This window comes from Eschrichtius robustus, chromosome 1 (assembly GCF_028021215.1).
Source record: "Eschrichtius robustus isolate mEscRob2 chromosome 1, mEscRob2.pri, whole genome shotgun sequence".
Taxonomy (NCBI): domain Eukaryota; kingdom Metazoa; phylum Chordata; class Mammalia; order Artiodactyla; family Eschrichtiidae; genus Eschrichtius; species Eschrichtius robustus.
The window spans coordinates 97,406,980-97,433,701 of record NC_090824.1 but is presented as its reverse complement, the minus strand read 5'-3'; the positions used below and the strand labels follow the sequence as shown (position 1 = coordinate 97,433,701).

General features: G+C 37.5%; 1 protein-coding gene across 5 annotated transcripts in view; it reads left to right on the top strand.

Moving 5' to 3' along the window:
- Window positions 1-26,722, top strand: part of ATP8B4 (ATPase phospholipid transporting 8B4 (putative)) — a 315,749-nt gene that overhangs the window by 64,131 nt on the left and 224,896 nt on the right. For 3 of the 5 annotated variants that reach the window (XM_068551368.1, XM_068551388.1, XM_068551355.1), the window contains exons 1-2: window positions 1,841-1,931; window positions 14,335-14,403. In XM_068551368.1, coding sequence (XP_068407469.1) covers window positions 14,376-14,403 — 28 coding nt within the window. In that variant the 5' untranslated portion in view covers window positions 1,841-1,931; window positions 14,335-14,375. Of the gene's footprint in view, window positions 1-1,840; window positions 1,932-14,334; window positions 14,404-26,722 lie in introns of those variants that run through there. The other 2 variants (XM_068551375.1, XM_068551361.1) reach the window with 2 other exon arrangements.

Here is a 26,722-nt window from a genome sequence, read left to right as displayed (position 1 = left end):
TACCCCAGACTCTTGGCTTTTGAAGGACAGAGGTAGGGCCTAATGATCCTTTCCTCCCGCTACCCAGCCCAGGTTTGACATAGAATAGGCATCTGATAAGTGTTTGATGATTGAGTATCAGTAAGGATGCTCTCAAATTTGATGTTTTCTACGTATGTAGAGTTAAAAATACATTTAAGAAAAATAAAAATAATAATAGCTTTCCTTTATTGAGTATTAACTTTGTAGCAGGAGGCACTGTGCTAATTTTTTTTTTCTTTTTTTTACAGGCATGACCTCATTTAGTTTGCTAAATAATCCCATGAGTTACCCTGATTGTCTCTTTACAGATGAGAAAACCAGGGCTTAGAAGGGAGGGGAACTTGCTGGAGGTAGAGAGATAACAGGACCAAACCTGGCCCCCTGACTCCAGGCTGGGGGAGGAATGGGGAAGTGAGAAGGGGAAGGAAGATGACCAAGCCAGGGGAAGTGTGTTTGGGAGAGAAAGGGCAGGATGAGGAGAAGGACATTGAAAATGCACAAGAGAGGCAGTGAGGGCAGGCGAGGAAAGGAAGAGAAGGGAAAGAGAGAAGGAAACTAGGAGACCAAGTTGGAAAATAAGCAGGACATAAACAAGAGGAGAAAGGGAAGAAGTGTTCCCACCACTTTAGAATTTTGTGGTAACAGCTGCGTGCCTAACAGAATATAAACAGACTTCAGTGTCGACATGACAACTTACAACAAAAGCAATCTGATATACATTATATGGGAAATAGAATAATTTATTGTTGAGGCATGGTAATTAGATATAATTGGTAAGCAGTTTATAAATTTGGCTGTGCTAACCATCACTTTGACAAACACATACACAGACCGGCTTAAATTTTTTTACTTCTATTTTTGCCCAATATCTACACTCTGTAAGCCTTACAGCTGTTTGCAGCTGTCAATATGATTAAAACATTATCTATACCTGATTCACTTTGCTATACAGCAGAATCGAACACAACATTATAAAGCAACCATACTCCAATAAAAATTAGTTAAAAAATAAATAAAACATTATCTATACCTGATTCACTTTGCTGTACAGCAGAATCGAACACAACATTGTAAAGCAACTATACTCCAATAAAAATTAGTTAAAAAATAAATAAAACATTATCTATACCTCCTACCCTCACATCACACTCAGAGCTGCACACATGTAGGACTGAGGCCTGGGCTTATTCCATACCTTATCTCTCACTGGTCTAACCTCCCAAGGCTGAGATTTCCCTTTTGCATCAAGATGTCCCTTCCCTGGAGTCTTAGAGCTGTGTTTCATCTCCCACCCCTCATCCCTTAGAGACCTGGAACAGGGGGCTCCTGGGGAATATTCTTGGACTGGTAGGCAGGGTTGCCAGCAGATATGTCTGCAAGGTCACCATGTCCAGAGGTGGGAAGACTCACTGAGGCTTTGCTTTTCAGCCTCTGGGAACCTAGGGCCAGAGGGAGGAAAGGGGCAGGGGCAGGACCAGAGAAGGTAGAGGGCAGCAGGAGGAGAGAAAGGGCTGATTCCCTAATCCTGCCATCCCACTTCCCATCCTCAGACCCCACTGTTACTCAGCAGATGGGTTCTCCATTGTTCGCCTAAGCCTTCCAGGCAGCTCCCCTCCCCTCCGCTCTTGGTGGGTCAGTCCTCTTGGTGGGTTGGGTTGAGAGGCAGGTGCCTTAGTGAGAAATATGAAGGAAAGTCAGGGAAACAGGGAAAGGAAACTGAGAGAGTGAAAGCTGAGAAAAGGGGAGGGAGTAGGAGGAGAGAGGACAGATGGGGAGGAAGGAAGGAGGGGGAGGAACCACATTCTTATGGAGTGAGCTGTATTTACATGTATATTTATCCTCGAAACAGCCCTGAGAGGAAGGAATTATTACCTCTATTTTACAGATTCGGGGATTGAATCTTAGGAAGGGTAAGTGACTTGGTCAAAGTAACACTAGATAGAAGGTAACTGAGCTAGGATTGGGATCTGTTATCCTAAAATTCTCTCCTGTACGTTACAGTGTCTCCGAAGAGGAAGAGAAGGCAGAGTTGGGGAAAGAGGGAGGCAAGCAGAACAGAACGGAGACTGGAGAATAGACGGGTGGGGGACAGGAGGTCCTCACAGGGGCTGAGGACTGGGGTTGGGCTCCTTGAAGCTGTGTGGGACCTTTCCCCCTTGGCCCATCTTGTCCCTGAGTCCTGAGAACTGGAGAGGACCCACTGCTCAGAGGACGTAGAGGATGCCCCTGCGGGGACACCCCAGCTCCTCCCTTGACCCTGAGTTGAAGCCAGGCCGAGGGGGGGGGGCTCCCTGAGCAGCACTCTGGGCAAGAAAGGAGAGCTGCCAAGAATCTGCCTGCGCTACTCTCTGGCTTCAGCTACTCCTCCTGTCTCTTCCCCCGCTGTCCTGGCCCCTACCTCTTCCCTTTCTTTCCCAATCTCCTCTGATTCCTTTGTCTTCCTGTCGCTCTCCCTCATGTTTTCAATCTCTCTCCCCACTGGTTCTGTCCCCTTTGTTTATTGCCACGGCCCTGGCTCCCCACTGTAAGCACATCTTCTCTTTAAAGCCTCATTACCCATTTACACTTATCTCTTTTATTTTGCTGCAGAATGTCTTACAGGGGTTATACTCAACTGTCCTCAATTCACCCTAACGTTTATATAGACATTTTGACAGGGGAAGTTCAGAGGGCTGCCTTCAAGATAACTATCTAACGGGCATTTTCATTATGTGTCAGTGTCCCCAACAACCTGTCCAGGTGTGTTCTGAGGCTTAGAGAGCTTACTTGCCCTGGATTCTGTAATGTTAGTAGAAAAAAGCAGGAATCCAAGGTCAGGTTGTTTGACTCCAAAGGACAAGCTTGCAGCCACCACATCCTGCTGCCCCTTGAGCAGGTCAGCAGGCTGTTCCCTTGGTGGCCAGTTGGTGAGTTTGTTATGGCTAGAGTGGGTCATATGTCCTGTAGACTTTGGACCGTAAGTCAACAGCATACCAAAAACAGAGCTACCTTTCTGGGGAAGACTAATATTAGCTCAGGAGACTGATGATCTAGAGTAAGATGAATGACAATTTATTCATTGAAAATGTATAATATAACTGTCAGGAGGACCAGAATGTTCACTTCAGCATGCATGACTGGTGTATTCTTCCCCTGTAGGCAGACTTCTGGGGGAAAGCAAGTTATTATCAGTAGGTTGCTTGGTGATCGTGGAATTGGAGCAGGGGGAATTAACTATAATAACTTGATTGTTGAATGGCCTCTGATCATTAAAGAGAATCTCCATTTTAATCTTTGGCTTAAAGTGTTGAGTCACCTGCAGCCAGGTGTACCCATTTTCACTATAAGTAGGGACCTCCTTGAGGAATCATAATATGACCAGTATGCACTATTCTGCTCACAGCTGCTTAAGTAGCATTTCCAACTTGGATGTCTTGTTATGTCCTCAATCTCAAGGTATCTGAAACCAACTTCTTATCTTCCCTAAACAAATTGGAGTTTTCTCTTTACTTTGCCATTTTTTCCATTCAAAGAATTACTTTCTGTGACCAAGATTCAAAACCTGAACTTGAAATGTAAAAAACCCCAAATTCTTCATGCAAGCGTCACTCTCAATCTTTTCCAAAAAAAGTACTCACTTAAATGAATTAATATACGTAAAACACTTAACTATTATTTTGGTTACATTTACCTCTCTTCCTACTTTCCCCAGACCTGTCTTTCTTGTAAAAACCCACTAAGACTTTCACACAAGAAAACCACCATTTTAATCCCTTGCATAAGATGAAGGCAAGGGAAGATAAAACCTATTCAGCAACTTACCTTTTTCTATTTCTTCTGCTTTGGGGTGATTTCATAAAAGGAGGAATGTTTTTATGTAAACAATGTTTGCTTCAGTACTTGCAAATGCTGAATTTCAAAATCCTAAGTTCCTACTTCTAGAGCTAGATTTCGTTTTAACAAATCCTTCTTTGTTCACCTGATTTATTTTCAGTGTATTTCCGTAGACCCTCACTGATCTGAAAGTTCAAAAAGTTGGCTTTTTCTTTACTCTGACATCCTTTAGAGGTGGAGCGAGTGTCAGCTGGGGTATTTTGGTGAGTTGATAAGTGTACAACAATAAAAGGACTAAATTTTACTTCCTCAAATTTACACTAGACTCTGCTACATTAGTATGAATCCTCCATTAAATATACCTGGGTTGCTTCTATTAAAAGGAAAAGACTGGATTGCAGGAAACATGGACTTGAATCCTTAGTTTTTGTTGTAACCACATGTGTTAGTAAAAACACTTGAATAAGATCATTAATAAGAAACACTTTGCACAAACCTTAGAGAAATATTGTTTCATTCGTACAACAGTAATTATATTATCACTCTGGATTAAATATGAAATAGAGAATATTTTCTACAAAAATAAAAATGGCTAAAATTTAAAAATGGATTTATTCATTATTTTAAAAATAAAAGGTTTCAAAGATACTTTGGAAGATGGTATTAGAGAAATTAAAAGCAAGGAAATAATTGTATGGTTTAAAGGTAATTTTAGGAAGGATATGGTTTTGCTTTATGTTTAATTGTCTAGGGGCTTTTAAAGTGAAAAGTGCTTATAGGAAGATCTAAAATAAGAGACAGAAGGGTTTACATGGATATTTTCTCTTTAGTTACCTTTATATCACACAAATATATATTTAAGTTCATCCTTTGTTTTGGCTACCTGTTAGTGCTAATCCCTCAAAGCAATCTAGCAAACCAATAAGGAGAAAGAAAGAAAACGTTGGCCAGTGGCCGGTACTCCTAATAACTTCCTGAGAGATTGAATTTCTTTCTTCTGCCTGCATTCTCATTGCCACCTGTCAGGGTGGAGAGTCCCTTTTGCCGTCCTACTTAAAGAATCATTCTTCTTTTCACCAGCTCGAGGGACTCTGAGCCCATGAAAACAGAATATGTTTACTTGGTCTCCAGAGAGAGTTTTCAAGCCCTAACAAGTTGGCTTAGAACTTGCTGATGAGCCTTAACCCTCTGGCCAGATGGGGCCACCAGATCAAGGTGTCATTGTCACAGAATCCATTCATCCTTCTCCATGTTGCCATTTTGTATCGATTGTGACTATTTGTTGGAACAAAGATAGTCCCTCATGGATAAAAAACCCGCTTTTGTCCATGTTATTTCTCACAGAAAGGCTTTTCCTCAAAAAATCCTTTCTGTGCATCTTCTTTTAGAGCCAGAGTGCCTCCTCTTGCCCTTCTACCCCAAGATTTGCAAATTCCTTCTCCTTTCTTTTGCTCTTCAGTTTGCCTGCAACACTCTTCCTATTGCCAACCAAATACTTCTCATTTTTTGAGGTTCTTCCTCGGCTGGAGGTGGGGGATGCACAGGACGCTAGGGACCAGCCACAGGTAGGGAGCAGCCAAGAAAGCCATGATGGTTCCCAGTTTGGGAAGATCTAAGATGTTCTTGAACTTGGGGCTGGGGTCTAGGAAGGGATAGTTGCTGAAAGGGAAATGCCTTTTAGCATCTGGAAGCCCTTGCTTCATTCCTCATAGACACTGAGAACATTAATCATTCTTTCATTTAGCAAATTTTTATTGAGCACTGCCACATGCCAGGCGTGCATTAGACACTGAAGATACAACTATGGACAAGACAGATTGGGTCTCTGCCCCACTGGAGTTTGTAGACTAATGGGAAAACAGCCAATATAATAGACAAATACATTCTATAATGATAAGGGCTCTGAAATGGGAAGTTCTGGATTCTATGGGAGCACATAGGAGGTGCTCTTACCTCTGATTTGGGAGACCAGGGGAGAACTCCTAGAGGAAGTGATGTATGAGTTGATATTGAAAAGATGAGTACAAGTTAGTCAGGTGAAGGGGCTGGCGATGGGGTTAGATTATGACAGGCAGAGGGAAGAGCATGTGTCAAGGTGCTCAAATAGAAAGAAGCTGAGTTATTTCTGAAGTATAGACATGGGGGGGTTGGTGCAAGGAAGAATGGGGGCTGTAAGGAGAGTGATGAGAAATCAGGGTAGAAAGACTAGCAGGGACCAGGTTGCAGAGGGGCCAAGGAGTCATGCTGCAATTTGATCTTTTTTTCTAAGGCCAGTGGGATGTTACTGAAAGGTTTTAAGCAGGGGTGTGATATGATGCCATTTAACTTTTATAAAGATCACTGTGGCTTCAATGTGGACCCTAGTCTATGGGTGGCCAAGGCTGGAGCGGGGAAACCTGTTAGAAGGAATGCAGGGGAAAGCAGTCACTGGTCAGCAGGCATGTCCTAGAGGCATCTGCTGCCTAAGACTGGGGTAGGGGGAGCAGTGAGGAGGGGGCGGGGGGGGGGATTGTTTTAGGCAGCCTTGGTGGCAGTTGGTAGAAGGCATGGGAACAAGAACAGAAGAGTTATTGATGGGTTGTATTTGAGGACCTATCCCTGCTTCTAACAGCACCTGGCAGTAGTGCTCCCATCTTGTTGGATTCATCAGTTTTAGTGACTGGTTCCTGGAAAAGCAGTGGGTTTTACAAAGTGTTGTTGGCCCTACTTGTCAGGGGCACCCCAAGGGTGGCTATTCCCTCAGTGGGCTGCTGCTTTTCCTGGAGGTGGTAGAAGGGAACTCATGAATCTGGGAGCACAACAGGGAGAAATATTGATGGTTTCAGGCCTTTTAGATGCTAGAAATTTGTTATGGAACAGTAGGTGTTGATGAAATTCCTCTGCATCCTCCTTTCTTGTAACTGCTAAGCCATAAGCGCTGCTCTTCCTCTTTTCTGGTCTCCATATGACTGACCAGCTTCTTCTTTCATGGGTGTTTAATGCATCCTGTCACACCATGTCTTTGAGCAGGAACAAACAAGTCATTTCTCTTTCCAACCTAAAAAGTATGAATTCAGAACCTCTGCCTACCCTGTCATGTGTTTGCAAAGGTGCTTGAGTTCATTTCCATGGTCCTTTGGGTTCTAAATGTTGAAGTTATTCGTTGGCCCTTTATTTATTCACTCTAAATCCTTAATAGAGTTTACCATGTGAAAGAAATCAGACATGTAGGGAAAAAAATAAAAGATAATAATGACATTATTTCTGCCCCCTATTTATTTATTTCTAAATAATTTTTTTTCTTCCAGTTTTATTGAGAAATAATTAACATACAGCACTGCATAAGTTTAAGGTGTACAGCATAATGATTTGACCCACATCATGGAATGATTACTACAGTAAATTTAGTGAACGCCCATCATTTCATATAGATAAAAAAATTTTGAAAAGTTATTTTTCTTGTGATGAGAACTCAAGATTTATTCTCTTAATGACTTTTATATATAACACACAGCAGTGTTAATTATATTAATCATGTTGTACGTTACATCCTTAGTACTTACTATCTTCTAACTGGAAATTTGTACATTTTAATCACTTTTATCCAATTCCCCCTCCTCCCACCCTCTGCCTCTGGTAACCACAAATCTGATCTCTTTTCCTGCGAGTTCGTTGTTTGTTTTTTGAAGTATAATTGACCTACAACACTATGTTAGTTCCTGGTGCACAGCACAGTGATTGCATATTTCTGTACATTACAAAATGATCACCATGATAACTCTAGTTACCATCTATCACCATGCAGAGATATTATATTACTATTGACTATATTCCCCACATAGTACATTTCATCCTCATGACTCATTTTGTCACTGGAAGTTTATACCTCTTAATCTCCCTATTTCACTCATCCTCCCTCCCCCCTGCCCCCCTCCCCCACAACTACCTGTTTGTTCTCTGTACCTATGAGTCTGTTTCTGTTTCATTATATTTGTTCATTTGTTTTACCCAGTAAGTGAAATCATACAGTATTTGTCTTTCTCTTATTTCACTTAGCATAATATCCTCTAGGTCCTTCTGTATTGTCGAAACTGGCAAGATTTCATTCTTTTTTATGGCTGAATAGTATTCCATTGCATATATACATCACATCTTCATTATCCATTCATCTGTCAATGGGTACTTAGGTTGCTTGCATATCTTGGCTATCGTAAATAATGCTGTGATGAACATAGGGGTGCTTAATGCCTTTTTTTAAAAATAAATTTTATTTATTTATTTTTGGCTACATTGGGTCTTTGTTGCTGCGCGCAGGCTTTCTCTAGTTGCGCTGAGCGGGGTTTACTCTTCGTTGCAGTGTGCAGGCTCCTCATTGTGGTGGCTTCTCTTGTTGCAGAGCGTGGGCTTCAGTAGCTGCAGCATGTGGCCTCAGCAGTTGTGGCTTGTAGGCTCTAGAGCGCAGGCTCAGTATTTAATAGCACACGGGCTTAGTTGCTCCGCGGCATGTGGTATCTTCCCAGAACAGGGCTTGAACCCATGTCCCCTGCATTGGCAGGTGGATTCTTAACCACTGAGCCAAAAGGGAAGTCCCTCACTGTAGTTTTGATTTGCATTACCCCGCTGATTAGTGATGTTGAGCATCTTTTCATGTGTCTGTTTGCCATCTGTATGTCTTCTTTGGAAAAATGTCTCTTCGGGTCTTCTGACCATGTTTTAATGGGGTTGGTTTTTTTTTTTCTTTGATGTTGAGTTGTATGAGTTCTTTGTATATTTTGGATATTAACCCTTTATCAGATATATCATTTACAAATATCTTCTCCAGTGCAGTAGGTAGCCTTTTTGTTGATAGTTTCTTTCACTGTGCAAAGCTTTTTAGTTTGATGTAATCCCATTTTTTGCTTATGTTTCCCTTGCCTATTTCATGCATGTGTGTGTTCGTGTGTATGTATGTATATGTATATATATATATATATATATATATATATATATTCTTTTTCAGATTCTTTTCCCTTATAGATTATTACATACTACTGAGTATAGTTCCCTGTACTATACAGTAGGTCCTTGTTGGCTGTCTATTTTATACATAGTAGTGTGTATATGTTAATGCCAACCTCCTAATATAACCCTTCCCCCACCCTCTCTCCTATTTGGCAGCCATAAGTTTGTTTTCTGTGTCTGTGAGTCTCTTTCTGTTTGGAAATAAGATCATTTGTGTCTTTTTTTTCTTTTAGGTGCCATATAGAAGTGATGTCATATGATATTTGTATTTCACTGTCTGGCTTACTTTACTTAGTATGATAATCTCTAGGTCCATCCATGTTGCTGCAAATGGCATTATTTTGTTCTTTTTTATGGCTGAGTAATATTCCACTGTATATATATATATATATGTATATATATATATATATATATGTGTGTATATATATATACACACATATATATATATACACATCTTCTTTATCCATTCATCTGTTTATGGACATTTAGGTTGCTTCCATGTCCTGGCTATTGTAAATAGTGCTTCAATGAACATTGGGGTTCATGTATCTTTTCAAATTATGGTTTTCACTGGATATATGCCCAGGAGTGGGATTCCTGGATCATATGGTAGTTTTATTTTTAGTTTTTAAAGGAACCTCCATACTGTTCTGCATAGTGACTGTACCAATTTACGTTCCCACCAACAGTGTAGGAGGGTTCCTTTTTCTCCACACCCTCTCCAGCATTTATTATATGTAGACTTTGATGATGCCCATTCTGACTGGTGTGCGACGATACCTCATGGTATTTTTGATTCGCATTTCTCTAATAATTAATGATGTTGAGCATCTTTTCATGTGCCTATTGGCCATCTGTATGTGCTTTTTGGAGAAATGTCTATTTAGGCCTTCTGCCCATTTTTGGATTAGGTTGTTTGTTTTTGTGATATTGAGCTGCATGAGCTGTTTGTATATTTTGGAGATTAATCCTTTGTCCGTTGATTCATTTGCAAATATTTTCTCTCATTCTGAGGGTTTTCTTTTCATTTTGTCTATGCTTTCCTTTGCTTTGCAAAGCTTCCAAGTTTGATTAGGTCCCATTTGTTTATTTTTGTTTTTATTTCCATTACTCTAGGAGAGGGATCCAAAAAGATATTGATGCAATTTATGTCAAAGAGTGTTCTGCCTATGTTTTCCTCTAGGAGTTTTATAGGATCTGGCCCTTACATTTAGGTCTTTAATCAATTTTGAGTTTATTTTTGTGTATGATGTTAGAGAATGCTCTAATTTCATTCTTTTACATGAAGCTGTTCAGTTTTCCCAGCACCACTTATTGAAGACTGTCTTTCTCCATTGTATTCTTGCCTCCTTTGTCATAGATTAATTGACCATAGGTGAGTCAGTTTATTTCTGGGCTTTTTATCCTGTTTCAGTGATCTATATCTCTGTTTTTGAGCCAGTACCATATTGTCTTGATTACTGTAGGTTTGTACTATACTCTTAAGCCAGGGAGCCTGATTCCTCCAACTGTTTTTCTTTCTCAAGATTGGTTTCACTATTTGAGGTCTTTCGTGTTTCCATACAAATTTTAAATTTTTTGCTTCTAGTTCTGTGAAAAATGCCTTTGGTAATTTGATAGGGATTGAATTGAGTTTGTAAACTGCCTTGGGTAGTATGGTCATTTTGACAGTATTGATTCTTCCAATTCAAGAACATGGTATATCTTTCTATCTGTTTATGTCTCCTTCGGTTTCTTTCATCAGCATCTTATAGTTTTTGGAGTGCAGGTCTTTTGCCTTGTTAGGTAGGTTTATTCCCAAGTATTTTATACTTTTTGATGCGATGGTAAATGGGATTGTTTTCTTAATTTTTCTTTCTGATCTTCCATTATTAGTGTATAGGATTGCACCAGATTTCTGTGTATTAATTTTTTTTCCTGAAACTTTACCAAATTCATTGATGAGCTCTAGTAGTTTTCTGGTAGCGTCTTTAAGATTTTCTATGTATAGTATCATGTCATCTGCAAACAGTGACAGTTTTACTACTTCTTTTCCAATTTGTATTCTTTTTATTTCTTTTTCTTCTCTGATTGCCGTGGCTAGGACTTTCAAAACTATGTTGAATAAAAGTGATGAGAGTGGACATCCTTGTCTTGTTCTCAATCTTAGAGGAAATGCTTTCAGTTTTTCTCCATTGAGTATGATGTTAGCTGTAGGTTTGTGGTATATGGTCTTTATTATATTGAGGTAGGTTCTCTCTATGCCTACATTCTGGAAGGTTTTTATCAGAAATGGGTGTTGAATTTTGTCAAAAGCTTTTTCTGCATCTATTTAGATCATATGGTTTTTATTCTTCAATTTGTCAATGTGGTATATCACACTGATTGATTTGCAGATATTAAAAAATCCTTGCATCCTTGGGATAAATCCCTCTTGATCATGGTGTATGATCCTTTTAATGTATTATTGGATTTGGTTTGCTTGTATTTGTTGAGGATTTTTATGTCTATGTTCATCAGTGATATTGACCTGTAATTTTCTCTTTTTGATGGTATCTTTGTCTGGTTTTGGTATCAGGGTGATGGTGGCCACATAGAATGAATTTGGGAGTGTTCCTTCCTCTGCAATTTTTTGAAATAGTTTCAGAATGATAGGTGTTAGGTCTTCTCTAAATGTTTGATAGAATTCACCTGTGAAGCCACCTGTTCCATGACTTCTGTTTGTTGGGAGTTTTTAATCACAGATTCAATTTCCATACATATAATTGGTCTAGTCGTATTTTCTATTTCTTCCTGGTTCAGTCTGGGGAGATTGTACCATTCTAAGAATTTGCCCATTTCTTCTAGGTTGTCCTTTTCACTGGTGTATAGTTGCTTGTAGTAGTCTCTTATGATCCTTTGAATTTCTGTGGTGTCAGTTGTAATTTCTCCTTTTCATTTCTGATTTTATTGATTTGGGTCCTCTCCCTTTTTTTCTTGATGACTCTGGCTAAAGTGTTATCAATTTTGTTTATCTTTTCAACTCTTAGTTTATTGGTCTTTGCTATTTTTTTCTTTGTCTCTATGTCATTTATTTCTGCTCTGATCTTTATGATTTCTTTCCTTCTGCTAACTTTGGGTTTTGTTTGTTCTTTCTCTAGTTGCTTTAGGTGTAAGGTTAAGTTGTTTATTTGAGATTTTTCTTGTTTCCTGAAGTAAGCTTGTATCACTATAAACTTCCATCTTAGAACTGCTTTTGCCACATCCCATAGGTTTTGGATTGTTGTGTTTTCATTTTCATTTGTCTCTAGGTATTCTTTTTATTTCCTCTTTGATTTCTTCAGTGATCCATCAGTTGTTTCATAGCATATTGTTTAGCCTCTATGTGTTTGTGTTTTTTGCATTTTTTTCTTGTAACTGATTTCTAATCTCATAGTGTAGTGGTCGGAAAAGATGCTTGATATGACTTCAGTTTTCTTAAGTTTACCAAGACTTCCTTTGTGGCCCAGCATGTGATCTGTTCTGGAGAATGTTCCATGTACAGTTGAAAAAAAGGTGTATTCTTCTGCTTTTGGATGGAACAATCTATAAATATCAATTAAGTCCATGTGTTCTAATGTGTCATTCAAGGCCTGTGTTTCCTTATTGATTTTCTGTCTGGATGATCTGTCCATTGATGTAAGTGTAGTGCTAAAGTCCCCCTCTATTATTGTATTACTGTCGATTTCTCCTTTATGTCTGTTAACATTTGCCTTATATATTGAGGTGTTCCTCTGTTGAGTGCATATATACTTATAATTGTTATATCTTCTTCTTTGATTGAGCCCTTGATCATTATGCAGTGTCCTTTGTCTATTGTAACAGTCTTTATTTTAAAGTCTATTTTGTCTGATATGAGTATTGCTATTCCAGCTTTCTTTTGATTTCCATTTGCATGGAATACCTTTTTCCATCCCCTCACTTTCAGTCTGTGTCTCTAGATCTGAAGTGGGTCTCTTATAGACAACATATGTATGGGTCTTATTTTTGTATTCATTCAGCCAGTCTATTTCTTTTGGTTTGAGCATTTAATCCGTTTACATTTAAGTTAATTATTGATATGTATGTTCTTATTGCCATTTAAAAAAATATTTTGGATTTGTTTTTGTAGGTTTTTTTTATTCCTTTTCTCTTTTGTTCCCCTCTCTTGTGATTTGATGACTATGTTGTTGTGTTTGGATTCTTTTTCTTTTTTGTGTGTATATCTATTATAGATTTTTCGTTTGTGGTTACCATGTGGTTTTGATATAGCAGTCTATATGTATACATGATTGTTTTAAGTTGCTGGTCTCTTAATTTCAAATGCATCTCAAATATCCTGCATTTGTGCTCTCCTCCTCTCACAATTAATGTTTTGATATCATATTTGTGTGTAGCTGATTTCCTACCCTTACTGTATGTTCACCTGTACTGGTGAGCTTTACCATTCTGTAATTTTCCTGTTTCTAGTTGTTGCCTTTTCTTTTCTTTTTAAAGAGTTCCTTTAGCATTTGTTGTAATGCTCGTTTGGTGGTGCTGAGTCCTTCTAGCTTTTGTTTGTAAAGCTTTTGATTTCTCCATCAATTCTGAATGAGAGACATGCTGGGTAGAGTATTCTTGGTTGTAGGTTTTTCCCTTTCATCACTTTAAATGTATCATGCCACTCCCTTCTGGCCTGTAGAATTTCTGCTGAAAAATCAGCTGATAGTCTCATGTGGATTCCCTTGTATGTTATTTGTTGCTTTTCCTTTGTTGCTTTTGATATTTTCTCTTTGTCTTTAGTTTTTGTCAGTTTCATTACTATGTGTCTTGGCGTGTTCCTTCTTCAGTTAATTCTATATGGGACTCTGCACTTCCTGGACTTGGGTGACTGTTTTGGGAAGGAATCACTTTTGGTACTTGAATAAAAGGCAGGTAATGGAGTGTCACCTCTGAGATATTCTGATTCACAGGGTTTTGGATATACTCGAAAATTTGGCTCCATTTTAATGCCCAATTGAATGTCACACTTGTGCTTACCTTACATTGTTCCATATAGCCACCATAATACAAATAGATAATTTTTGTATAGAATTGTTTCCTTAAAAAATTTTTTTATTGAAATATAATTGATTTAAAATGGTGTGTTAGTGTCAGGTGTACAGCAAAGTGATTCAGATATATATATATATTCTTTTTTAGATTCTTTTCCATTATAGGTTATTACAAGATATTGACTATAATTCCTGTACTATACAGCAGGTCCTTGTTGGTTATATATTTTATATATAGTAGTGTGTATATTTTAATCCCAAACTCCTAATTTATCCATTCCCCCTTTCTCCTTTGGTAAACATAAGTTTGTTTTCTATGTCTGTGAGTTATAGAATTATTCTTATCTTGTTAGATTTAAGTCTCATAAATGGAGTCTATTATTCCTTATTGTGTTAATGACTTCCTAGTCATCTAGATTTGACTAGGAAGAAAGCTGAATGATGGCAATTTACAGTTAATGAGCATTTCTCAAATACTAATGTTGCATACATTTCTTGTTTTCTTATGTAGGCCAGCTGTTGAGGCCTGGTGAAAACAAATCAGGTGCAATAATGTTCTGCAGTAAAAAGAAATCACTTGGTAAGTATTGAGTTCTTTAGGTGGCACAAAGCCAATATGATTTTTTAATATTTATTTTAATTTCACGGAGGTGTAATTTATAAACAAAAACCACACAGACCTTAAGTGTTCCATTTGATGAGATTTAACGGTTGTATGTAAATGTGTAATTACCACCAAAAAGCAAGAGATAGAACATTTCTATCACCTGAGAAAGTTCCCTTATGCCCCTTTTTATTCATTCTCCCTGTGTTCTACACAACCACCTTCTGATTTCTATCAGATTGGTTTTGCCTGTTTTTGAAATCGATATAAATGAAATCATACAGCATGTATTCTTGTGTCTTGCTTCTTTCACTCAGCATAAGGTTTTTTTGACATATATCCATATGGTTGTATGTTTCAGTAGTTTGTTCCTCTTCATTTTTTCTTTTAAAACAGTATTCCATTGTATGAATACACCAACACTTAAGACTAAGTTCATATGTTTAGAAATAATTTGGGTTCATGATGGCAAGTAACACACTTTGTTTTTAGTTGAGTAATTGGTCTAGCTGAACAGTATTAATAGTATTCCAATTTTAAAAAATACAGCATCCTGACCAGAGAGTATTAATCTTGTCTTATGTCTTGTTAGTCAGCGACAGAGTATTGTGTAGTTTTTCCTTCAGTGGAAATGTATTCAGTTTATTACTGCTATTTTCTTTGTTATTTTTAAAACTTTAATTAGTTAATTAATTAACTTTTTATGGCTGCATCGGGTCTTAGTTGTGGCACACGGGATCTTCATTGAGGCGTGCGGGATCTTTTGTTTTAGTGCGCAGGCTCTTTGTGTGTGCAGGCTTCTCTCTAGTTGTGGTGTGCGGGTTTTCTCTTCTCTAGTTATGGCATGCAGGCTCCAGGGCGCAGGGGCTCTGTAGTTGGCAACATGTGGGCTCTCTAGTTGAGGTGCGCAAGCTCAGTAGCTGTGGCAAGTGGGCTTAGTTGCCTCACGGCATGTGGGATCTTAGTTCCCCGACCAGGGATCGAACCCGCATCACCTGCATTGGAAGGTGAATTCTTTACCACTGGACCACCAGGGAAGTCCCTATTTTCTTTATTTTTGACTATGGACTTGTTAGAGACCAAAGGCTGGATTAGAGTATATCTAATACCCTATCCCTCCTTCTTATCGTATCTCTGACAGGTGGTTAAGCTATTTTGATAGGCAATTATTTCATGGTTCAGTCTGTTCCCTTGTTGGACACATTCATGGCAATGTTCAATCTCATAATGAGCTGAAATCTGTCTCAATGTAGTTCGCACCCATAGGTCATTAGTTATGCCCTCTGGGGCAATACTTTCATATTCCCAGTGCCAATTTAAGAGTCTAGAATTATTGTCATCGTTTTTTTCTTTTTCAAATAAAATGATTTATTTATATCCAGTCACTGGTATAATCTTAATAGCGTAAACATCAGATTAACCAGTTTTGACAGGGACACGTTTCCAACAGAAACTATTGTTGCAAGGTTTTGATAAGTTCATTCTCACTCTTTTAAAATAATTTGTACATATATGTGACTGTATATGTATAAAATAAGCAATTTTTTATAAATAAAAATAAGAAAATAGAAGTGACTGTAATTGGACAATCTAGAGATAAACACTCCAGACTGCCAAGTTGCACAATTTAGAGGGCTCCAATCAGTGACCTCTATTAATACATTAATGTATATTCATCCATATATTCCCAAATGGACCTATGGTGTGCATTACTTTGAACCTGCTCTTAAAACATAATACTGTAATCATAGATACCTTTTCTGTCTTTAAACCTTTCTCTATAACATTATTATTTTTTACATTTTCCTCTAACTTTTAATTTTGAAAATGTTGGATTTTACATAAAAATTAAAAGAATGGTAAACACCCAAATACATTTCACCTAAATTCTACAATTATTACCATTTTGCCACATTTGCTTCCTCTCCTCCCCCTCACTGCCACCAGCACACACCCACACACATGCACACACATACACTTTTTGTTGTCATTAGGATATTTGAAAGTAAGTTGTAGACATCATGACTCTTACCCCCAAATATTTTTTTAAAACATCTTTATTGGAGTATAATTGCTTTACAATGTTGTGTTAGTTTCTGCTTTATAACAAAGTGAATCAGCTATATGTATACATATATTCCCATATCCCCTTCCTCTTGCATCTCCCTCCCACCCTCCCTATTCCAACCCAAATATTTCAGCACAGATCTCCTAAGAACAAGGACATTCTCCTACTTAACTACAATATCATCACCACACCTAAGAAATGTAACATTGATGAATAGGTAACATACATACCATTTTTCAGTTTCCCCATTTGTCCCTACATCTCATGTCTCAGAGCTTGTTTTTATTTTTGGTACAATATCTAACCAATGTTCACACATTGTGTTTGGCTTTTTTTTTTTTTTTTAAAAGGAAGCAAGTTTTGTTTTTTTTTTAAATTTATTTATTTTTTATTTATTTTTATGGCTGTGTTGGGTCTTCATTTCTGTGTGAGGGCTTTCTCTAGTTGTGGCAAGCGGGGGCCACTCTTCATCGCGGTGCGCAGGCCTCTCACTGTCGCGGCCTCTCTTGTTGCGGAGCACAGGCTCCAGACGCGCAGGCTCAGTAATTGTGGCTCACGGGCCCAGTTGCTCCGCGGCATGTGGGATCTTCCCAGACCAGGGCTGGAACCCGTGTCCCCTGCATTGGCAGGCAGATTCTCAACCACTGCGCCACCAGGGAAGCCCTGTGTTTGGCTTTTAATCCCTTTATTTTCTTTTAGATTTAGAATAGTTTTTCATTATATTGAATTTTGGAAAAGTCCAGTCCAGCTCCTAAATCTATTTGGAGTGAATATTTTGGACACAAATACTATGTAGATTATCTATATATATTTACAAGTTTTGTTTATTTATTTATTTATTTTGGCTGCATTGGGTCTTCATTGCTGTGCACTGGCTTTCTCTAGTTGCAGTGAGCGGGGGCTGCTCTTTGTTGCGGTGTGCAGGCTTCCATAGTGGTGGCTTCTCTTGTTGCGTAGCATGGGCTCTAGGCACATGGACTTCAGTAGCTGTGGCACGCATGCTCAGCAGCTGTGGCTCACAGGCTCTAGAGCACAGGCTCAGTAGTTGTGGCGCACGGGCTTAGTTGCTCCGTGGCATGTGGGATCTTCCTGGACCAGGGCTCGAACCCATGTCCCCTACATTGGCAGGGAGATTCTTAACCATAGCGCCACCAGGGAAGCCCAATACTTGTTTTTTCAAATGAACAATTAATAAATTAGTTACTTGAAACTGTTTTGATGGGGAATGCAACTTGCTGATCTTCCTCATACGGAATTTCATTTTACAGTCAGTCATAGGTATTTGTAATGAGCTGTAAATAGCTCATTTGTAAATAGCTGTGTAATGAGGCTAAATGTTTTGGCCACATAGCTGGGTCTGTATCCACTGTGGTGCTGATTGGCAGAGAAAGCTGAGGTCAGTTCCTTCCTCTTGGACTTGTTAGAATGGCCAAATGACTTGAGGGACTGACATTGGTGTCACCATCATGTACATAATCGTGATTGGGAATGAGGCATCTTTAGGTTATATCAATTCCTATAGATCTGGTTATAGACTGGAGACCTTTTTCAATCTAAAATATTCATTTACTTATTCAGTTAGTCAACAACAGTTTTGAGTGCCTATGATATGCTAGGTAGTGCCAACTTTTCTTGACTTCACATAGCTTTTTATGATTCAACAAAACACATGTATCCTCACACAAATAAGTTTACAGTAACAATGATAACTTAATAACAGTTTTCTAAACATCACTGCCAGTATATTTTCCAGAGGAGCACAGACTAAAGAACTTCTAATCAGCCTGGGGTTGTCAGGGGGAAAATCATGCAGAAGTGATATTTTACCTCAATGAGTTATTTAGTATCTGCAACATTTAAGAAAGGTGCACTTACATTTATATAAATTTCTACAACATTATCAGGGAGCTTGGGACATTGACGATGTATGTCAGAATTTAACAAGCCAACCATGAGTGTTGTGCGAAAACAAAAATTTTCTCCTAGATATATGCCTTATTATTTATTATCTCCATATTCACATAAATCCCACATTCTTCAAGATGTGAAAAATTCTAATTGACTCAAGTACTTAAAACATGCTTACAATCTATTTTCTATTTGTTATTTGTAATTCACCCTTTCTGTATAAGCTCAAATGGGAGGTCCAGAGACAATTACTTTAAAGCGTATATGTGCTTTCCTACAAAGCAATCAGGAAGAGCATTGTTCATGTGTAAAATACCTAATTCAGATTTTAGGTACTTTGGTAATATGGGAAGCAAAAAGTAGATAATTTGGGGCTTTCTTTAAGCTAGCTAAGGCTGTTCTTGATTCCAAAATGTGAGGGTTGTGGAGCAACTTGCATTACTCCACAGTGAAGCCCTTAGCATGCTCATGGAGTATTGTATGGAAAGAATCACACCAAGGTCACATTATGTCTTTCATGGGGCCTTCATGGGCCCCTTCCTCTAAAAAATATTAAAAATAATGTTTTACAATTGTGTGGGTATAAAGACAAATATAAGCCAGGTTGGATTCATTATTATGTATCCATTATTATTATATTCTTTTTTTTCTTCTAATTTAAAAACAATTTTATTGGCGTATAGTTGATTTACAATGTTTGTGTTAGTTTCAGGTGTACAACAAAGTGAATCAGTTATATATACATATATATGTCCACTCTTTCTTCTTTTTTTAGATTCTTTTCCCATATAGGTCATTACAGAGTATTGAGTAGAGTTCCCTGTGCTATACAGCAGGTTCTTATTAGTTATCTAATTTATATATAGTAGTGAGTATATGTCAATCCCAATCTCCCAGTTGATCCCTCCCCCACCACCCCTTATCCCCTCATAACCATAAGTTTGTTTTCTACATCCACGACTCTACTTTGGTTTTGTAAATAAGTTCATTTGTACACTTTTTATTTAGATTCCACATATAAGGGATATCATATGATATTTGTCTTTCTGTGTCTGACTTACTTCACTCAGTATGACAATTGCTAGGTCGCTCCATGTTGCTGCAAATGGCATTATATTTTGTTCTTTTCTATGGCTGAGTAATATCTGCTAGAATGAGTTTAAACTTTAGCTATGACACATACACAAATATAAATCTATCTTGAACTACCTCATTACAGTGAATAATAAAATAATAAAACTCAGAATAGCAGTCTATGTCATACATATTTATTGTGCTTAGAACATATTTCCAAATACATTGCTTCAATTCTCCATTTCTTTATTATTTAGGATTCCCAAATGTATAATATTAATTGTCATACTTTGGTTTTGTAAAAAAATTTCTTAATTGAAAAATTTCATCCCAAGAATTATAATCATTTATTATTAAAAAATGCTTTTATATTCCTTCCATAGACCCACACCTTAGAACGCACCTTTAATTTAGTATTTGAGCCAGTATCTAGCATATAGCAAGCACTTAATGAATGGTGGCTGTCATTATTATTTTAAGTAGTTTTATTCAATGCTACTTGAGTTATAGTTCTCTGGTGGACCTATTTCTCAACTAATGTTGCTTTCACTATTCATTCAAACAGAACTTCCTAATGTAAAGGAAAATAAAATTTTTTATTTCTTGGCTTAATTTTGAAATCTGGATTTTCTTTTGATGGTGGAATGAAATCTGAAAGTTTATGAGATAGTCCCAAACATGGTATTTTCTATAAAGAAAAATACTTTTAATAATTCAGAAATTAAAAGCCTACTATGAATTGTAAATCTACCTTCATGCAGTAAATAAACCAATTAAGACATCACACTTCAGTGATTTTGGCTGGAATGATCTTGTCTCACTGTGGTAGTGCAGGTTGTCTTATGATAATCTAAACTTTGATTGATAGTTCATTCATTCATGCATTTATTCATTTATCCATTCATCCAGTCAGCCAGCCAGCCATTTCACAAATACTTACTGAACACCTGTTATGTGCCAGACACTGTTCCAAACAGAAAAAAACAACTGTGGACAAAACAGATTTAAAAAAATAAAAAAATACTTTCAATCTATATGGAGCTTACATTCTTGTGGGGAGAGGGAAAGATAGCAATATAAATGAATAAGTAAGTCATCTTGTACATTGGAAGCGCTGCAGTTTTAAAAAGGATAATCAGGGAAGGCTGATTTGAGAAAGACATAGTTGAGCAAAGACTTGAAAGAAGTGAGAGGGGAGCTATGTAGTTATCTGGAGGATAAGCATTCTAGGTGGAGGGAGCAGCAAGTGCAAACGCTTTGAGGTGGGAGTGGGCCTGGCATGTCCAAGGAACAACATAGAGGCCACTTTTACTGGAGTTGAATGAGCAAGGGAGAGGGTGGTTTTCATAGCTGGATCCAGTTTTTTGAGGCTTTAAGCTAATACAAAATTAGGTATGAAAGGACATGTTCATTTAGCATGAGAAAATAAATCCCTATATATCACAAATTTGAAAATCTGAAACATACCATACATTTCACAAAACCCAGAAAAATAACATAATAACTTCATTAATTCACTGCCTGATACACTTTTATAATACCTTTCTTCCTGTATTTTTTGGCCCCATATTTTTTGATTGCCTCTTTCATGACCATTATTTTGTTATATAATTTTCTATAGCTACACTAGAAAGATAATTCAATTTTTCCTCTAGCACATTATTTAAATTAGTTTTTCTTTTTATATTGAGGTATAGTTGTTTTACAATGTTGTGTTAGTTTCTACTGTACAGCGAAGTGGAGTACCCTGTAATACACAGCAGGTTCAAATTAGTTATCTATTTTATACATATTAGTGTATATATGTCGATCTCAATCTCCCAATTCATGCCCCCCACACCCACCCCTGCTTTTCCCCCTTGGTGTCCATACATTTATTCTCTACATCTGTGTCTGTATTTCTGCCTTGCAAACAGGTTTGTCTGTACCATTTTTCTAGATTCCACGTACATCTGTTAATATACAATATTTGTTTTTCTCTTTCTGACCTACTTTACTCTGTATGACAGTCTGCAGGTCCATCCACATCTCTACAAATGACCCAGTTTCGTTCCTTTTTATGATTGAGTAATATTCCATTGTATACATGTACCACATCTTCATTTTTTTTTTTAAACATCTTTATTGGAGTATAATTGATTTACAATGGTGTGTTAGTTTCTGATTTATAAAAAAGTGAATCAGCTATACATATACATATATCCCCATATGCCCTCCCTCTTGCGCCTCCCTCCCACCCTCCCTATGCCACCCCTCTAGGTGGTCACAAAGCACCGAGCTGATCTCCCTGTGCTGTGCGGCTGCTTCCCACTAGCTATCTGTTTTACATTTGGTAGTGTATATATGTCCATGCCGCTCTCTCACTTCATCCCAGCTTACCCTTCCCCCTCCCCATGTCCTCAAGTCCATTCTCTACATCTGCGTCTTTATTCCTGTCCTGCCCCTAGGTTCTTCAGAAACTTTTTTTTTTTTTTAGATTCCATATATATGTGTTAGCATACGGTATTTGTTTTTCTCTTTCTGACTTACTTCATTCTGTACGACAGACTCTAGGTCCATTCACTTCACTACAAATAACTCAATTTCATTTCTTTTTATGGCTGAGTAATATTCCATTGTATATATGTGCCACATCTTCTTTATCCATTCGTCTGTTGATGGACATTTAGGTTGCTTCATGACCTGGGTATTGTAAATAGTGCTGCAATGAGCATTGGGGTGCATGTGTCTTTTTGAATTATGGTTTTCTCTGGGTATATGCCCGGCAGTGGGATTGCTGTGTCATATGGTAATTCTTTTTTTTTTTTTTAAGATTTTTAGAAATTTCATGTAATGTCTGAAACATTTATATTAACATATTTCCATACAAATACAAATATAAGATTTTTAGAAATTTCATGTAATGTCTGAAACATTTATATTAACATATTTCCATACAAATAACCCAATGAAAGTTTAGTATTAGTTGTTTTGTTTGTTTGTTTGTTTATACTGCAGGTTCTTATTAGGCATCAATTTTATACACATCAGTGTATACATGTCAATCCCAATCGCCCAATTCAGCACACCACCATCCCCACCCCACCGCAGTTTTCCCCCCTTGGTGTCCATATGTCCATTCACTACATCTGTGTCTCAACTTCTGCCCTGCAAACCGGCTCATCTGTACCATTTTTCTAGGTTCCACATACATGCATTAATATATGATATTTGTTTTTCTCTTTTTGACTTACTTCACTCTGTATGACAGTCTCTAGATCCATCCACTTCTCAACAAATGACTCAATTTCGTTCCTTTTTATGGCTGAGTAATATTCCATTGTATATATGTACCACAGCTTCTTTATCCATTCGGCTGTTGATGGGCATTTAGGTTGTTTCCATGACCTGGCTATTGTAAATAGTGCTGCAATGAACATTCGGGTGCATGTGTCTTTTTGAATTACGGTTTTCTCTGGGTATATGCCCAGTAGTGGGATTGCTGGGTCATATGGTAATTCTATTTTTAGTTTTTTAAGGAACCTCCATATTGTTCTCCATAGTGGCTGTATCAATTTACATTCCCACCAACAGTGCAAGAGGGTTCCCTTTTCTCCACACCCTCTCCAGCATTTGTTGTTTGTAGATTTTCTGATGATGCCCATTCTAATTGGTGTGAGGTGATACCTCACTGTAGTTTTGATTTGCATTTCTCTAATAATTAGTGATGTTGAGCATCTTTTCATGTGCTTCGTGGCCGTCTGTATGTCTTCTTTGGAGAAATGTCTATTTAGGTCTTCTGCCCATTTTTGGATTGGGGTGTTTGTTTCTTTAATATTGAGCTGAATGAGCTGTTTATATATTTGGAGATTAATCCTTTGTCCATTGATTCGTTTGCAAATATTTTCTCCCATTCTGAGGGTTGTCTTTTCGTCTTGTTTATGGTTTCCTTTGCTGTGCAAAAGCTTTGAAGTTTCATTAGGTCCCATTTGTTTATTTTTGTTTTTATTTCCATTACTCTAGGAGGTGGATCAAAAAAGATCTTGCTGTGATTTATGTCAGTGTTCTTCCTATGTTTTCCTCTAAGAGTTTTATAGTGTCCAGTCTTATATTTAGGTCTCTAATCCATTTTGAGTTTATTTTTGTGTATGGTGCTAAGGAGTATTCTAATTTCATTCTTTTACATGTAGCTGTCCAGTTTACCCAGCACCACTTATTGAAGAGACTGTCTTTTCTCCATTGTATATCTTTGCCTCCTTTGTCATAGATTAGTTGACCATAGGTGCGTGGGTTAATCTCTGGGCTTTCTATCTTGTTCCATTGATCTATGTTTCTGTTTTTGTGCCAGTACCATATTGTCTTGATGACTGTAGCTTTGTAGTCTAGTCTGAAGTCAGGGAGTCTGATTCCTCCAGCTCCATTTTTTTCCCTCAAGACTGCTTTGGCTATTCGGGGTCTTTTGTGTCTCCAAAGAAATTTTAAGGTGATTTGTTCTAGCTCCGTAAAAAATGCCATTGGTAATTTGATAGGGATTGCATTGAATCTGTAGATTGCTTTGGGTAGTATACTCATTTTCACAATGTTGATTCTTCCAATCCAAGAACATGGTATATCTCTCCATCTGTCGGTATCATCTTTAATTTCTTTCATCAGTGTCTTATAGTTTTCTGCATACAGGTCTTTTGTCTCCCTAGGTAGGTTTATTCCTAGGTATTTTATTCTTTTTGTTGCAATGGTAAATGGGAGTGTTTCCATAATTTCTCTTTCAGATTTTTCATCATTAGTGTATAGGAATGCAAGAGATTTCTGTGCATTAATTTTGTATCCTGCAACGTTACCATATTCATTAATTAGCTCTAGCAGTTTTCTGGTGGCAGTTTTAGGATTCTCTATGTATAGTATCATGTCATCCGCAAACAGTGACAGTTTTACTTCTTCTTTTCCAATTTGTATTCCTTTTATTTCTTTTTCTTCTCTGATTGCCGTGGCTAGGACTTCCAGAACTATGTTGAATAATAGTGGTGAGAGTGGACATCCTTGTCTTGTTTCTGATCTTAGAGGAAATGCTTCCAGTTTTTCACCATTGAGAATGATGTTTGCTGTGGGTTTGTCATATATGGCCTTTATTATGTTGAGGTAGGTTCCCTCTATGCCCATTTTCTGGAGAGTTTTTATCATAAATAGGTGTTGAATTTTGTCAAAAGCTTCTTCTGCATCTATTGAGATGATCATATGGTTTTTATTCTTCAATTTGTTAATATGGTGTATCACATTGATTGATTTGCGTATATTGAAGAATCCTTGCATCCCTGGGATAAATCCCACTTGATCGTGGTGTATGATCCTTTTAATGTGTTGTTGGATTCTGTTTGCTAGTATTTTGTTGAGGATTTTTGCATTTATATTCATCAGTGATATTGGTCTGTAATTTTCTTTTTTTGTAGTGTCTTTGTCTGGTTTTGGTATCAGGGTGATGGTGGCCTCATAGAATGAGTTTGGGAGTGTTCCTTCCTCTGCAATTTTTTGGAAGAGTTTGAGAAGGATAGGTGTTAGCTCTCCTCTAAATGTTTGATAGAATTCACCTGTGAAGCCATCTGGTCCTGGACTTTTGTTTGTTGGAAGATTTTTAATCACAGTTTCAATTTCATTACTTGTGATTGGTCTGTTCATATTTTCTGTTTCTTCCTGGTTCAGTCTTGGAAGGTTATACCTTTCTAAAAATTTGTCCATTTCTTCCAGGTTGTCCATTTTATTGGCATAAAGTTGCTTGTAGTAGTCTCTTAGGATGCTTTGTATTTCTGTGGTGTCTGTTGTAACTTCTCCTTTTTCATTTCTGATTTTATTGGTTTGAGTCCTCTCCCTCTTTTTCTTGATGAGTCTGGCTAATGGCTTATCAATTTTGTTTATCTTCTCAAAGAACCAACTTTTAGTTTTATTGATCTTTGCTATTGTTTTCTTTGTTTCTATTTCATTTACTTCTGCTCTGATCTTTATGATTTCTTTCCTTCTGCTAACTTTGGGTTTTGTTTGTTCTTCTTTCTCTAGTTTCTTTAGGTGTAAGGTTAGATTGTTTACTTGAGATTTTTCTTGTTTCTTTAGGTAGGCTTGTATAGCTATAAACTTCCCTCTTAGAACTGCTTTCGCTGCATCCCATAGGTTTTGGGTCGTCGTGTTTTCATTGTCATTTGTCTCTAGGTATTTTTTAATTTCCTCTTTGATTTCTTCAGTGATCTCTTGGTTATTTAGTAACGTATTGTTTAGCCTCCATGTGTTTGTCTTTTTTACGTTTTTTTCCCTGTAATTCATTTCTAATCTCATAGCATTGTGGTCAGAAAAGATGCTTGATATGATTTCAATTTTCTTAAATTTACTGAGGCTTGATTTGTGACCCAAGATGTGATCTATCCTGGAGAATGTTCCGTGCGCACTTGAGAAGAACGTGTAATCTGCTGTTTTTGGATGGAATGTCCTATATATATCAATTAAATCTATCTGGTCTGTTGTGTCATTTAAAGCTTCTGTTTCCTTATTTATATTCATTTTGGATGATCTGTCCATTGGTGTAAGTGAGGTGTTAAAGTCCCCCACTATGATTGTGTTACTGTCAATTTCCTCTTTTATAGCTCTTAGCAGTTGCCTTATGTATTGAGGTGCTCCTATGTTGGGTGCGTATATATTTACAATTGTTATATCTTCTTCTTGGATTGATCCCTGGATCATTATGTAGTGTCCTTCCTTGTCTCTTGTAACATTCTTTATTTTAAAGTCTATTTTATCCGATATGAGTATAGCTACTCCAGCTTTCTTTTGATTTCCATTTGCATGGAATATCTTTTTCCATCCCCTCACTTTCAGTCTGTATGTGTCCCTAGGTCTAAAGTGGGTCTCTTGTAGACAGCATATATATGGGTCTTGATTTTGTATCCATTCAGCCAGTCTATGTCTTTTGGTTGGGGCATTTAATCCATTCACGTTTAAGGTAATTATCGATATGTATGTTCCTATGACCATTTTCTTAATTGTTTTGGGTTTGTTTTTGTAGGTCCTTTTCTTCTCTTGTGTTTCCCACTTAGAGAAGTTCCTTTAGCATTTGTTGTAGAGCTGGTTTGGTGGTGCTGAATTCTCTTAGCTTTTGCTTGTCTGTAAAGCTTTTGATTTCTCCATCAAATCTGAATGAGATCCTGGCCGGGTAGAGTAATCTTGGTTGTAGGTTCTTCCCTTTCATCACTTTAAGTATATCATGCCACTCCCTTCTGGCTTGCAGAG